Source organism: Quercus robur, chromosome 1, assembly GCF_932294415.1.
Source record: "Quercus robur chromosome 1, dhQueRobu3.1, whole genome shotgun sequence".
Classification (NCBI taxonomy): domain Eukaryota; kingdom Viridiplantae; phylum Streptophyta; class Magnoliopsida; order Fagales; family Fagaceae; genus Quercus; species Quercus robur.
Window position 1 is genome coordinate 15,220,800 of NC_065534.1, and position 13,501 is coordinate 15,234,300.

Genomic DNA, 13,501 nt, shown 5'->3' on the forward strand with positions numbered 1-13,501 from the left:
ATGTCTACAACATTTTCACAACAAATTATATGTGATTAGTTGTTATTGGTTCAAATTTGAACCTAAAACTAAGATTACTTTTTTTGCCTCAACAATAACAACCATTAACAACCTATCACTTAGGATTTGTTAAAAAAATATTGTGAAAGTGTTGTGGACATATCATTTCTCAACCTCATTAACAAATCCTAAAACATAGAAACTAATTTTATCCTAAAACATAGGAATTACATTTAATACAAATAAATAACAATAATAATCTATCTAGAAAGATTTATTCTATCACCAAACTAAATTCAAACAATTTATCCAGCGCATTATCTTGGGTCATAAATGTAGTAAATTGGGGGAGAAAATAGACATTTTTGGTTAATTTTTTGCATCATTCTCATTAATGCATTCAACTTTCATAAATAGGCAATGATGAACCTCATTAATCAATCCTAAAATGTAGGAATATTTTTACAACATTTTCACAACCAATCATATGTGACAAGTTATTACTTGCTATTATTAGTGGGCAAAAAGTAATTTCGATAGTAGATTCAAATTAAAAACTTGTAATAGCCTGCCAACTATGATTTGTTGTGAAAATGTTGTGGACATGATACTTTTCTATCCTAAAACATAGGAATTACATTGAATATCTATAAATAACAATAATAATCTATTTAGAAAGATTTATTATAAGCTCATAATAGCCATGTAGGACTCTCATCCCATATCTGTAGTTTTTGTCTAATTTCATACAATTTAATGAATGCTAGTTTGCCTCAATGGGTATAAATAGGTTATGTGGCTCTCCTTGTGTTTCATCCTGTGGCGTGAAAGCGGTCTATGTAATTATTTGGTGTGCTTTCAATATGGATTTTGCATCAAAAATGAAAGTTCTCCACACTGTGGCTCTTGTTCTTCTCCTATCAATGGAGCCTGTTGTGTGTTTTGGACAGTGGAAATGGAGTAGTACGACTAGCGGGGAAAAAATTACCACAGAAGGGAATGGAGATCTTGTAACTGGTGGTTTGCCTGGCCAGACTGATGTAAACTTCAAGCACTATGCTGGCTATGTCACTGTAAATGAAACAAAGGGAAGGGCACTCTTTTACTGGTTCTATGAGGCCACGACTCAGGCTGATGTAAAACCATTAGTTCTGTGGCTTAATGGAGGTAAGCATATATAGTAGTATTAGTGTCTGTTTGACACTTGCTATATCTTTTTCTTAGGTAGCTTAATTTGTTTTTGTACAGCTTTATAAAATCCTTGTTATTTATTTATTTATTTATATATATATTTTTCTTCATGTCGTAGCTAGATCATCTTTGTCATTAAAATCATTGAAGGTCGAATGCCATGGTTGCCTATAGACCTTATTGGGAGGTTTCTACGATTGTAAGAATAAAAATTAAGATAAAATATGATGTAGGGTCCCATTACTTACGTACTATCTTATGTGGAGAACCTTACTCGCCAAGAAAATTGCAATTAGTTTTGAGTATCCTTTGCAGTATCAAATCTTTTGACCAAATCCGTCTGGCGATACATATCTATACTATTATTTTTAATATAAGAACCTGGGTTTTTTTTTGGTTAGAAAATTGATATGAATGGGTTTATTTCAATTAAAAAAAAATAAATAGAAGAGCTTTTAAGCAGACATATATATAGAAGTTATATATATAAGGCTAATTACAACTTACCAACACGTGGTTTGGCCAAAATTTAAGTTGTTTATCTGTAATTTAAAATTTGGTACTTTATCCATCTAAGCTCTACTTCCTTAGGCTTTTGTAATTTTGTAAACCACCTTTAGCTTTTCCTTTTAAAAACACATTTTAATTAAAAAACATAACATAAAACAAATCAAAAGGCTAGGGTTTGAAATTTTGCAAAAAATAAAAAAAAAAATTTAAAAAGGACAAACATTACAGTGAACAATGCTCTTGGGTATAGCCAAATTGCCATATCATCACCTATTTTATTTCAAACACACAGAGAGAAGAAAGACATGTATGAGTGCCCAACATCGTCCACATGTGGTGACGTAAATTGATTGACAAAAGACGAAGAACATAGAAAATCCTCATGGAATTGATGGGTCAGAGTCCCAATAATTCAAAGAAAACCCATATAGGACTCATGGTTTTAATAAAAGAGAGAGGGAGAGAGTACGATTGCTGCTAGAGGAACTGCCTTATTGGTGTCTAGGTTGCGAAAGATGGAGGAGAGAGATTGGATTTTCTCTATATCCATCCTTGCCATTGAAGCTTTAATAAACTACAATTGGAACTAGAACTTGCATTGAATCCGTTGCTATTCATCAAATGAAGCAAAAAGGAGAAAAAACCCAAGACCAAGAGTATGAAATTTAATTAGAAAAAGATACTATGAAGAAGAAAGCAGCAACAACAATAGATCTCAACAACAATAAAGCTGTGCTTGAAGTCTTTCTTAATTACAATACGTAAGTTAGTCAGTTTGGTTATTTGTTTATGCCCAAGAGCATTGTTCACTATAATGTTCATCCTTTTTTTTTTTTTTTTTTCCGCAAAATTTCAAACCCTACCTTTTTGATATGTTTTATGTTATGTTTTTTAATTAAAATGTGTTTTTTAACGGAAAAGCTAAAGGTTGATTACAGAAGCCTAACAAGTAGAGTTCAGGTGAATAAAGTACCAAATTTTAAACCACGGATAAGCAACTTAAATTTCGGCCAAACCACAGATAGATAAGTTGTAATTAACTTTTTTTTTTTTTTTTTTTTTTTTTAAGAATGAGCTAGTGTGTGTATATATATATATCTATTTGTGTAGATAGAAGAAAGTGCAGGCACATGTTAATGGAAATTTTCATGTTGTGTAGTCTTTAGACAGTCCCCGACCCTATATAAACAAATCATTGTTAATAAAGAATTACTTCAAGTATTATGTATGTCTCTTTGTGGGAATTCTTTTTACTTCTTTTTTTTTTTTTTTTTTTTTTAACCTATCCAAGAAGTTGTTTTTTTTTAGAGAACCTATCCAAGAAGTTTAAATCTATGATTTTGTTTGGCACTGCGTTTTATGTTCTCTGCTAAGGTGACAAGGTGCTTTCCGTTTCAGGGCCCGGGTGCTCTTCCGTGGGATATGGAGCAACACAAGAGATTGGTCCTTTTCTAGTGGATAAGGATGGAAATAGTCTTAAATCTAATCCCTACTCATGGAACAGAGGTAGAAATTTTTTCACACAAATATTTTAATGCATAATATATATTAGATACTTGTACGATTGCACTGTGAACCACTATTTAGTTCCCCATTAATTTATTTAATTAATTAAGGATAACAATAAGCTATTAAAATGTTATATTAAGAATTCTTAATGTCTTATAATACAGAAGCCAACATATTATTCCTGGATTCTCCTATTGGGGTCGGTTTTTCATACACGAATACAACTAGTGATTACATTGGTTTGGGAGATGTACTTACAGGTACGGACCATACAAATTCCAGTGCTCATGAACTTTGTTTATTTTTATAGATAAATATTGTTAAAATAATGATTAAATTTACTATAATATTTCTTATAACATCTTAAATTATTAAGACAAATGATAGTTTATCAAATGGAATGAATGCACTCACCTTTGGCATGTTTGGTTTACTATAATAGACATAATAATGTAATAGTTATTCCTATGGTTTAACTATTCAGTAGTTTGGTTATGTTTTTTATTACAAGAATAGTCATTCCTTATGAATAATTATTCTTTAAATCTTTCTCAAAAAAAAAAAAAAAACTATTCTTTAAATGAGAAATAATTATCCATCTCTAAAAAGTTTGTGATAACCATTTCTTAGTAGGTGCAATAATTTCTAATATTAATATATTTCCAAATAAACAAACTTTTCATATCTAAGTAGCAATTATGGAAATAAAAAATTATCAAAAACTAACTCATCTCTCTCAAATTTAAAATATATTATGTTCTAGGAAATATAATTGTATGAGTGAGATATTTTCTAAAATAGATCTTAAGTTTTATTCTAAAACTCACAATCAAACTAATGAATAGATTTAGCTATTCCATTATAACACATTTTATTTCCAGTAATAAATACTAGCCTCATCACACGTGCTCCACGTGTGCAAAGAGGCTCTTTTTTTATTTTGAATTTAATGTAATTTTTCAATTTAAATTTATCTATTGTTAGTGAGATTATATAGGAAGGAATTTTTAAGAAACTAAAATTTGGGATTTAAAATGAAGTAAACTGCTAGTTTAATGTTTGCTACTTTTTAGGAAAAAATGTATCAAATGTGTGTGAGATATATTTAAATAGAGAGTATGATAATTTTTAAGAAAAAAGTTTCTCGGGTATTTTTTTTTTTTAATTTTGTTGAATTACAATTTTAACCCCATTTTTTATTTTTTAAGAATAAAGATTATTTAATTAGATTAGAGGTATTTTTCACATTTTTTGAAGTCATAATTAACTTTCTGAATCCTCTTAATATATAGAAATATCTAGAGATTACAATTCCTTTTGTAATCTACATTCAATGTATCAAACATACCTTAAGTTTATCTTCTATACTACTATTTAAGGAGTTTTTTCTATTTGGGATTCTCATTTTCATGGTTCAAAAATAACCCTACACTCTCTGTTTAAAAGAAACAAAGCTTGAGGATAATTTCGTAAAAGTACAATATATCTTTAACTCCCATATGAAATTACGTATTTTCAAATCCTAAATTTTAGCCTCTCTTATCTCTCCATTTTTTTCTTAATTGCAGTTTCCTAAAAATTTCAATTCGTAGGTTCCATTAAAAAAAAATGTTCTTTCAATTCTCACGTGTTTTTATTTATTTTTTCTAAATCTCTTATTCCCTATCCCTATTTAAAAAGTCTGTTTTCTACTTGAATTCAAATTCTCACAATTAATATTTAAAAAAAAAAAAAAAAAACTCTCAATTTAAAAATTTGTTTTATATTTAAACTCAATACTCGGTTACACCTTCCTTCCTTTTTTATTTATTTATTTTAAGGTCAACTACTCTCAATTATGTTCGGTAAGTCCTTCCTTTATTTATTTATATTTTCTTTAGGGAAGTCCGTTGGGTTATTTTAAAGAAAAAAAAAAAAAAAATTTCTCCTATCAAAGATTCAAAATCAAATTAAAATTGAAAACAAAGTGATAAACATCAATTGGTTATAGATAAACTTCACCCCCACTACACAGATTCAAACTAAACAGTTTCGAACGGTTTCCTACACCACTCACGATCAAAACTCAACCTTTTTTTTAAAAAAAAAAACGTTCAAACACACAACCTTAAACTTAACATTCAAAAAAGCTGAAAAAAAAAAAAAAAGTCTTTTACAAAATATATTTGTACAAATTGACAGAAGAAAAAATAAAGGCAAACAAAGACTAAAAAATTCTATGAGAGATGATCAAGATAGCATTTGCAAATCAATTGAAGACATGTTAATTTTCAACACTCATAGGAAGAAGACAAAGAACAATGGTTTGTTTTCTCACTTACATTTTTCTAGCTAACCAAACACAAACAAGTTTGTTTATATTCGACTATTGTTTGAGTCTCTATGATTATTTGCTTCAATTTTTATTTAATTTTTCTGCCTTAGTAAGTTAGTTGTCCATGCTAAATTGCTAATTTTTCATGTCTAATTAAATCATTGCAAACTCTAATGTAGTTCATGACAGAGTAGGAACTCCAAATGATGATGAATAAAAATTATTAACCTTTATAAATAAAGCCTCTAAGCATGCGCTCACACACGTGCTCGAAGGCTAGTATTATTTAAATTTTTATAGTTTATAATTGCTTGATTATTTTATGTAGTAGACGTAACTTTTCTTCTTTTTGTAAGTTTTATGTTACAAAATCTTGTTCTGCAAATACTTTGAGGGCTTCTGATCATTTTGGTTGTACGTTCTATATATGACTAATTTTTATAGCGAACGATGCTTATAACTTCCTCCACAAGTGGTTCCTCAAGTTCCCGTCTTATAGAAAGCGAACCTTTTATATTGCTGGAGAAAGCTATGCAGGTATTTTAACTCTTATAAATGTTTATTGTGCTTATCTTAACAGAATTCCTATCAAATACTCACTCTCCACATTAACAGGAAAATACATTCCGGAATTGGCTGACCTCATCCAGGACAAGAACAAAGATCCCTCTCTTTATATCGATCTCAAGGGTATTTTGGTATGGTCCTAGACAATTACAAAATTAGTATGTTCAAATCTATATATTGGTAAAATTTAGGTATAGTACATTAAGTGATTAGATGCAGTATATTAAGTTTTTCAATTAAATTTGAATACATAGTTACATTAACTTATGAAATACTAATAATAATATATTTTCTAAGGATAATTAAATTCAATGCAACTATGTATTTTGTGGGATCATGATATGTGTCATTCTACCCCAAAACCAATTGGTGATGAAGAAGACACACTCAAATTTTTTATAGCATTCGACATCACGCCACGCGGACCTACTTTTAGAGTGGTTGTAGAGAGTCAAATTGTGGTATCCCAACAATCTCTCCCTCACAATGACACTCTGTGACTCGAACCCATGATCTTGACTCTGATACCATTTGTCGGATCCTAAACTGTGATATTCCACCTCAAAACCAATTGGTGATGAGGAAGACACGCTCAAATTTTTTATGGCATTTGACATCACGCCAGGCAGTCCTATTTTTAGAGTGATTGTAGGAAGTTAAATTGTGGTCCCCCAACATTTTGAATTTATTTAGGGAACAATATATTAACTTGACTTAAATTTTACACTATAATGCATCCCATTGTTCCATTATTGGTAACAAAAGCACACAACTAATCCCTTTCTCAAAGTACAGTTGGGTAATCCCGAAACATCTGATGCTGACGACTGGAGAGGTCTAGTGGATTATGCTTGGAGTCATGCTGTGATATCAGATGAGACACATAACATAATCAAATCAACCTGTGATTTTGACGCTAATGATACATGGAGCAACAAAGATTGTACTGAAGCCGTTGATGAATTATTTAGACAGTATAAGGTGATTGATATCTATAGCCTCTACACCTCAACCTGTACTATCAATTCAACTGATGCAGATAACAATTCAATGCATTTCAAGATGAAGCGCACATCTAACATGGTAAGGAATAATAAATATTTCATTTTAGAGTTTATTGGAAATCAATTTATGTACAAGGGATAACACTCTTTTATATTATCAACAGGCATTAATCATCATTTCATTTTGAAATGAAAGTATAGAGTGATTACCTCATTTATAGTATTGTCTATGTATAATTGATCTCATGAACAGATTTAGGTTCCAACTTTAATAATTTGGTTTATATACATGTTAGGCAATAATTAATTAATAATTTATTCTTTGAATCTAATTATGTATAGAGTGTCATCACATCATATAAAATTATTTGAAACATACCATAAGAGCCTTATTTAATCTAATTCTAATCATGTAAGGAAAAAGTTTGTTTGGAGCCAAACTTTGTCCCCTAATAATATATGATTCTCTATATTGATTGCCTCCAATGTCGCACATTAATTTCATTCAAAGTGTTGCGAGTTGATTGAATAAATAGATGATGGTGATGGATTTTGTTTAACAGATGCCAAGAATCTTGGGTGGTTACGATCCATGCCTTGATAACTATGCTAAGACATTCTACAACAGACCAGATGTTCAGAAGGCTCTACATGTTAGTGATGGTCACCAGCTAAAGAACTGGAGCATCTGCAAGTAATGCATTTTCTACTAATTGTTAATATTTCGTTTGCCTTTGTTTGAAGTTCCCTGATCTAAAAGAAACTTGAAGCAAGTCTTTAACTTTCTAATAAAAAGAAGCGGCCAAGAAATTTTTTTAATTTGATTTTCACGATACAAACTGAACATTTTTTTCTAAAATTTTGGCTGTAGTGAGACTATATTTAACAATTGGACATACACAAATCCATCTGTCCTTCCTATATACAAGAAGCTAATTACAGCAGGAGTTAGAATATGGGTCTACAGGTATAAGTTTCCTAACTACCGTATACTATTTTCTAGAGATTGTGATGATAATATATCTATCAATCTTATGGTATTCCTTTGTGGGTGGCTCAGTGGAGACACGGATGGAAGAGTTCCTGTACTGTCTACAAGATACAGCTTAAATGTCCTGAAACTACCCATCACTAAGGCATGGAGGCCTTGGTACCACGAGAAACAGGTAATCATCTGGATTCAGAATATGGCAATTACTACATTAAAATACAATTTTTATTTTTCATTTTAATAACTAATCCTGACATAGATAATATCTTATCTTAATATACAACTCTATTTTATTAGCAATTATTTAAAAGTATTTGGCCATTGGTTATCTCAAATTTGTACACTTACCGTACGCATCAGCAGTATTGTGTGTTAAATGTGAACATTTTTAAAAGATGTGGACACTAGATGTGAAAATATGAATATTGTGTATCTAGTTACATCTGCAAGTGAAACCATGTTTTCTTATTTAAGAAGCAAGGTATTCTGATACTCCACTAGTACACAGTCTACATCTTGGGAGAAAGACGAAAACTAGAGTGTTTCACAAAGAAAGTGCAAATCTGACACTTTCCTGTTTTCCATTGAACGCTCTTTATTCTTGTGACATCACTTTGCAACCTACGTATAGTAAGAACTAAGAATTGTTCATAAGCTATGAAGCACAAGTGTGTTTCTGGATTCGGGTGTGGGTGCGGGACTTGGTAAATTTTGAAAAAGTAGGGTGCAAGTGCGATGGGGTATGGCGATTAAAAAATTATTAAAAATATTTTTATTTATATTTTCTATATATTTTTACTATTAAAATATTCTTAAAAAACACATTACTATGGCCTTGGTTCACAAAACAAAAAAGAAAACACAAAATAAGCAACAAATATTCAAAATAAAATTAAGGAATTACAGATTTAGGATGTTTGGGCCTTATTCAAAGCTGATTTAGGCTGTTCCGACATGATTCAAGGCTGATTTCAGTCGTTTCGGTCAGTTTCGACCGCCGACCGATACAATCTGATCCGATTTGGCCGATACGACTCGATTCTCGCTGAATCGGCCTAGTTCGGCTTGAATCGAAGCCAAGTTGGCATGAATCGGAACTGAGTCGATGCAAATCCAGCAAAAAAAAAAAAAAAAGAACTTAGACGCGGCATCGATGTGCGGGCAGCGGTGTCAAATGACGCACCCCACGTCGGACTCCAGTGCGGCACCCTCCCAGCCGTGTCGGTGCTTCATAGTTCATAAGTGCTGGATTTACAAGTTGAGTTCCGTTAAAGCCTGCTTAGAGTACTTACAATATGAGCTCGCTATTTGATGCAGTACAAAATTCATGGTTGTAATAGTGATATTAACAGGATTTTCTTTTTGTACCTTTCATTACTAATCAATATGGAATGGAATGGTATTTGGTTCAGGTCAGTGGTTGGTTCCAAGAATACAAGGGACTTACGTTTGCAACATTTAGAGGAGCTGGCCATGCAGTACCTAACTTCAAACCAAGCGACTCATTGGCATTTTTCTCAGCCTTTCTCCTAGGAGAATCTCCACAAGCTGTTCGTTAAAAATCAAAACTTACAGTGAATTGTCTCTGTCTCTCTCCCAAAAGATTTTGGTCTTAATAAACTCCCAATAGTATTATTAGCTACCAGCGCCATATTAATGGGAATGGTTAATTAATCCTAGTTGTGGCGAATACTTCATTTTTAGTAAATCCTTATGAAAGTTGTTGAATAATTGGGAGATTGAGAGAGAAAAAAGTAAATAGTGCAAGCAATAACGTGGCTTTGCCTTAATTATAGCTTACATGTCACGCCCCAAACCCGAAAGGGTCCAAAGCATGAGAAAAACATCTCAAAGGCACCTGTAGATTTGTTCCTTTTGGCAAATCAATCCAAATAAAATCATAACAAATACCAACATCAAGAATCATCCTAATAATTCCATTAAATATACTTCCAAAGTAAGTCAAAGCTCTATACAATAAATACAATGATTATTGGTCATAAAAAAATGGAGGTTTGAATAAATAATTACATAACATCAACTTGTCCCATTAGTGGAAAATAAAGGCATAACCACTATTAGATACAAAAGAATTGGGTCAAGCCTACTCTAAGTTATACATCAACAATTATCTCCATCATAAAAGTCAACCTCTATCAGCAGTTAGTCTAACTACTGCTAGCCACCAAAAAGCTATCTCAAAAAGATAGTTGCTTACTCTGAAAAATTTTGTAAAATAATAGATAGAGACAGAGCTCAATAAGTAGCATAATTAGTGGGGGTGGGGGAAATGCAAGTTTCATAATGATAACAATTTACAAATCATGTTTTAATTTGGGAATTTCCAAATAATTTCTACAAAACCATTTCCAAAAAGAATATGACAAGAATGAATCAAATGACATGGCACAAAGCTTCTCAAAATGCTCTCATGAAACTACATACTATAATTTGTGAGCAATAACAATACAATTCCAAACCCAAGGCTGCATGACAATGCCGTCACAAAGACGGAACTCATCGCCGTTACAAAGACAGAACTCAATAACCATCACAAAGATGGGTGCTAAGATACCAATGTCACACAGACTATAGTATCTAGCTAGGCAGCGGGTAATCACACATCACAGCACATGGGTAGAACATAAAGAGCTCACAAATTACCTTTAATTCAAAATACATAATTCACTTCCAAGTAGTTTCATAAAATATTTGAATGCCCAAGATATTCACAAAGTTCTCAAAGCCCTCAACTCATTTCTTGTCAAAATGATTTTGTATTAACTTCCCAAATAACGTAGGTCAAGATAAAGCATCTATATATTTTGCAAATAATGCTATAAATCCATAAAATTCATTCTCAAGAATTTAATCAAGATGCTAGTCTTTTATATGCTAACAAATCATGCAATTCCCCATATGCAATAAGAATATGCACTTTCATATATAATCATATATAGTAGGGTCACAGCACAACACTTTTTAGAAAAACATAGTTCCACCATTAATTTTCCAAAATGTGTTTGACCCAAAAACAATGTTTATACAACATGATTATTTTCCAAAAATCCCATTAGAAAGCTACTTACTTCGCAACCGACAAAAGCCTAATTTTCCAAGCTCCAAATGAAATTAGCTAGAACCTAAAAAATACCAAGCAAACCTATCAAAATAAGCATAAAGCTTGAAATTGTATCTAGCTACCTATTAGTAATTGCTAACTGAGAAATTAATTAGGCAAGCCTAACATTTAACCTCACAAATAAAGTATTCCACTTTCAAACTTTCTCAACAATTTCATTACAAGGCATAGACTCCCATCATACTCATAAATCATTCAAGGTATTATCTCTAACATCAAAACCTCAATAATTTGAGTAGTTTCCACAAGATTTTCACATCATTATCAAGAGACCCATGATACCAAAATCACAATATCCTTCAAAACTAACAATTTAAATCTTTAACTAGCTCCAAATAAACCATAAAAATTATATTCACCATTTATTTCACATGATATACCTCAAAACCCCTAAATTTTCACCATACATAAACCTTAGTTAGCCACCACTAGTAAAATCATAAACCCACTCATCAAATTAGTCCACCAAATCAAAAACCCATATACAAAATTACAAGAATATCACCCAAGAAGCTCATAAATCTCAAGAATATCATTATTAAAGCTTGGGTAAAATAACCTCAAACAAGAACATAATACCCATCAAAAGAGATTAGAACTTTTACCTCAAATAACTTATGTGAAGGTGTGATGTTCTTGAGGGTTTTCCGGTGATCTTGCCAGAAAAATGGTGGAGGTGATGAGCTAGGAGTGTACCGGTGGGAGAGTGAGGGAGAGGAGTGTGTGTATGTGTGTTGTGTTGAGACAAAATGAAAAAGAAAAAGAGAGCAAAGCGAGAAGAGATGAGAGCTAGCTGGCCAAAGGTGAGATATTTTGAGAGAAAAGGAGTGGTGGGGAATTAAAGGGTAGGTGGGTGGGGCTCACGTGGTCAAAAACCTGTCCAATTTTTTTATTTATTTTTTATTTTTTTTGTCTGGGCTGGGGTGTTACACTACATCCATAATAGCAAGTTCTTAATTGCTACAATTTTGATATTAAGCTCTTTAGTTCTTATAACTCCAGACTACTACTACAAAGGTTAGACCATTTCGTAGTGGTACTTTAGTTATGTAATATATTATAAGTCTGTTTAAAAAACTCTAAATGCTACTTTCGTGTTCGTGTGTTCTAATAAGTATTACTATTTCCTAAAAAAATTGTAGAGATTTTATACTAGAGAATTCTAAGCTAATCTTAAATTAACTCATAGTTAGCCTACTTGTTTTATAAGTACACAGCCTACAATTGGTTTATACCTTTTGGATCATAATATGTTTAAAATGGAAATTATCCAATAGTATGATTAGAGATTGAATAACTAAGCTTCCTGCTACCAAAAAAAGATATAATAATTTTAATAATTTTTCATTGCTAAAGTTTGCCTTTGTTTATTATTATTATTTTTTTCAAATTAAACAGTTGATGCGATTTTCTGATAAACTTTGTATCATAGAACTAATCCAATGTCATATGTTCAGCCAAAAGAAGTTCATTGTAATTTGTAGGCAACACAATACGCGCACTAGATATTTATGTATTTCACAATGCACCATAATTGATTTTGAAAGCTTGGAAATGTGTTAAAAGCACAAGAGCTGTTTAGACCCCCAAATTAAAGTTACAACTCGATAGATTTTACACTAATTTAATACTAAGTGTGGAATAATGTAAATGCAAGTGGATAAACAAACAAGCTACTCTAATCCACAATCAAGACAACACATCAGTAAAATGGAATGTAAAAGAGTAGGGAAGAGAGATGCAAACACAAGATAACACGCCGATGTGTTATCGAAGAGGAAACCGAAGAACTCGGTGAAAAACCTCTCCACCGCTCTCCAAGCGGTAATCGATCCACTAGACAATCAGTTGGGATACATGGGTTGGCAAAAGACCCTCCAAGCCTAATCTACCCGATGTACCTAAGCCCTCCAAACTCCTACTCTAACAAGGTTTCTCAGAACCGTGTCTTGTCTAGCTCTCCGGATCCCGCAACAAGCACCATGTTGCATTTGCCATCCTTGACTTCTTCCAATGCTTCCCAACAACACCAAAACCTCACTTGACACTTTGAAGGGTGTGGTAAGTGTTTAGGCTATTAACCTCTCAATGATATGGAAATGGAGAGGTAGGAGTTGAGGAAAATCCACAAACAATTGTGTATAGGATTGTGGGTATAACAATCTCTAACTCTCAAGGTTTATGGCTAGGGTTTTTCTTTTTGAAGCACTCCTCAACATTTGTGGATAATGTGGGTATATATAGTGTGGGTACAGAAAGTGTGTATCAGATAG

General features: G+C 32.0%; 1 protein-coding gene and 1 long non-coding RNA gene across 2 annotated transcripts; one reads left to right on the forward strand and one right to left on the reverse strand.

Annotated features, from left to right (window-relative positions):
- Window positions 1-863: 863 nt before the first annotated feature.
- LOC126722731 (serine carboxypeptidase-like 31) lies at window positions 864-9,645 on the forward strand. The gene is made up of 10 exons (XM_050425884.1): window positions 864-1,167; window positions 3,100-3,207; window positions 3,375-3,470; window positions 5,969-6,061; window positions 6,140-6,222; window positions 6,887-7,174; window positions 7,659-7,789; window positions 7,967-8,062; window positions 8,156-8,261; window positions 9,499-9,645. The coding sequence occupies exons 1-10, from the start codon at window positions 864-866 to the stop codon at window positions 9,643-9,645; spliced, it is 1,452 nt and encodes a 483-aa protein (XP_050281841.1).
- An 827-nt stretch (window positions 9,646-10,472) lies between these two features.
- LOC126722738 (uncharacterized) lies at window positions 10,473-12,016 on the reverse strand. Its single transcript, XR_007654043.1, has 2 exons — window positions 11,834-12,016; window positions 10,473-11,229 (listed from the first exon to the last, which is right to left on the reverse strand). It is a non-coding gene; the product is annotated as an uncharacterized LOC126722738 (long non-coding RNA).
- Window positions 12,017-13,501: the final 1,485 nt, after the last annotated feature.

What these genes read in the sequence shown, in the direction of transcription:
- LOC126722731 (XM_050425884.1), top strand. Translation starts at nt 864, where the DNA reads ATGGATTTTGCATCAAAAATGAAAGTTCTCCACACTGTGGCTCTTGTT. An exon ending in TCGATCTCAAGGGTATTTTG is followed by an intron (nt 6,223 to 6,886) that starts GTATGGTCCTAG and finishes CTCAAAGTACAG; the next exon opens with TTGGGTAATCCCGAAACATC. An exon ending in GTTAGAATATGGGTCTACAG is followed by an intron (nt 8,063 to 8,155) that starts GTATAAGTTTCC and finishes TGGGTGGCTCAG; the next exon opens with TGGAGACACGGATGGAAGAG.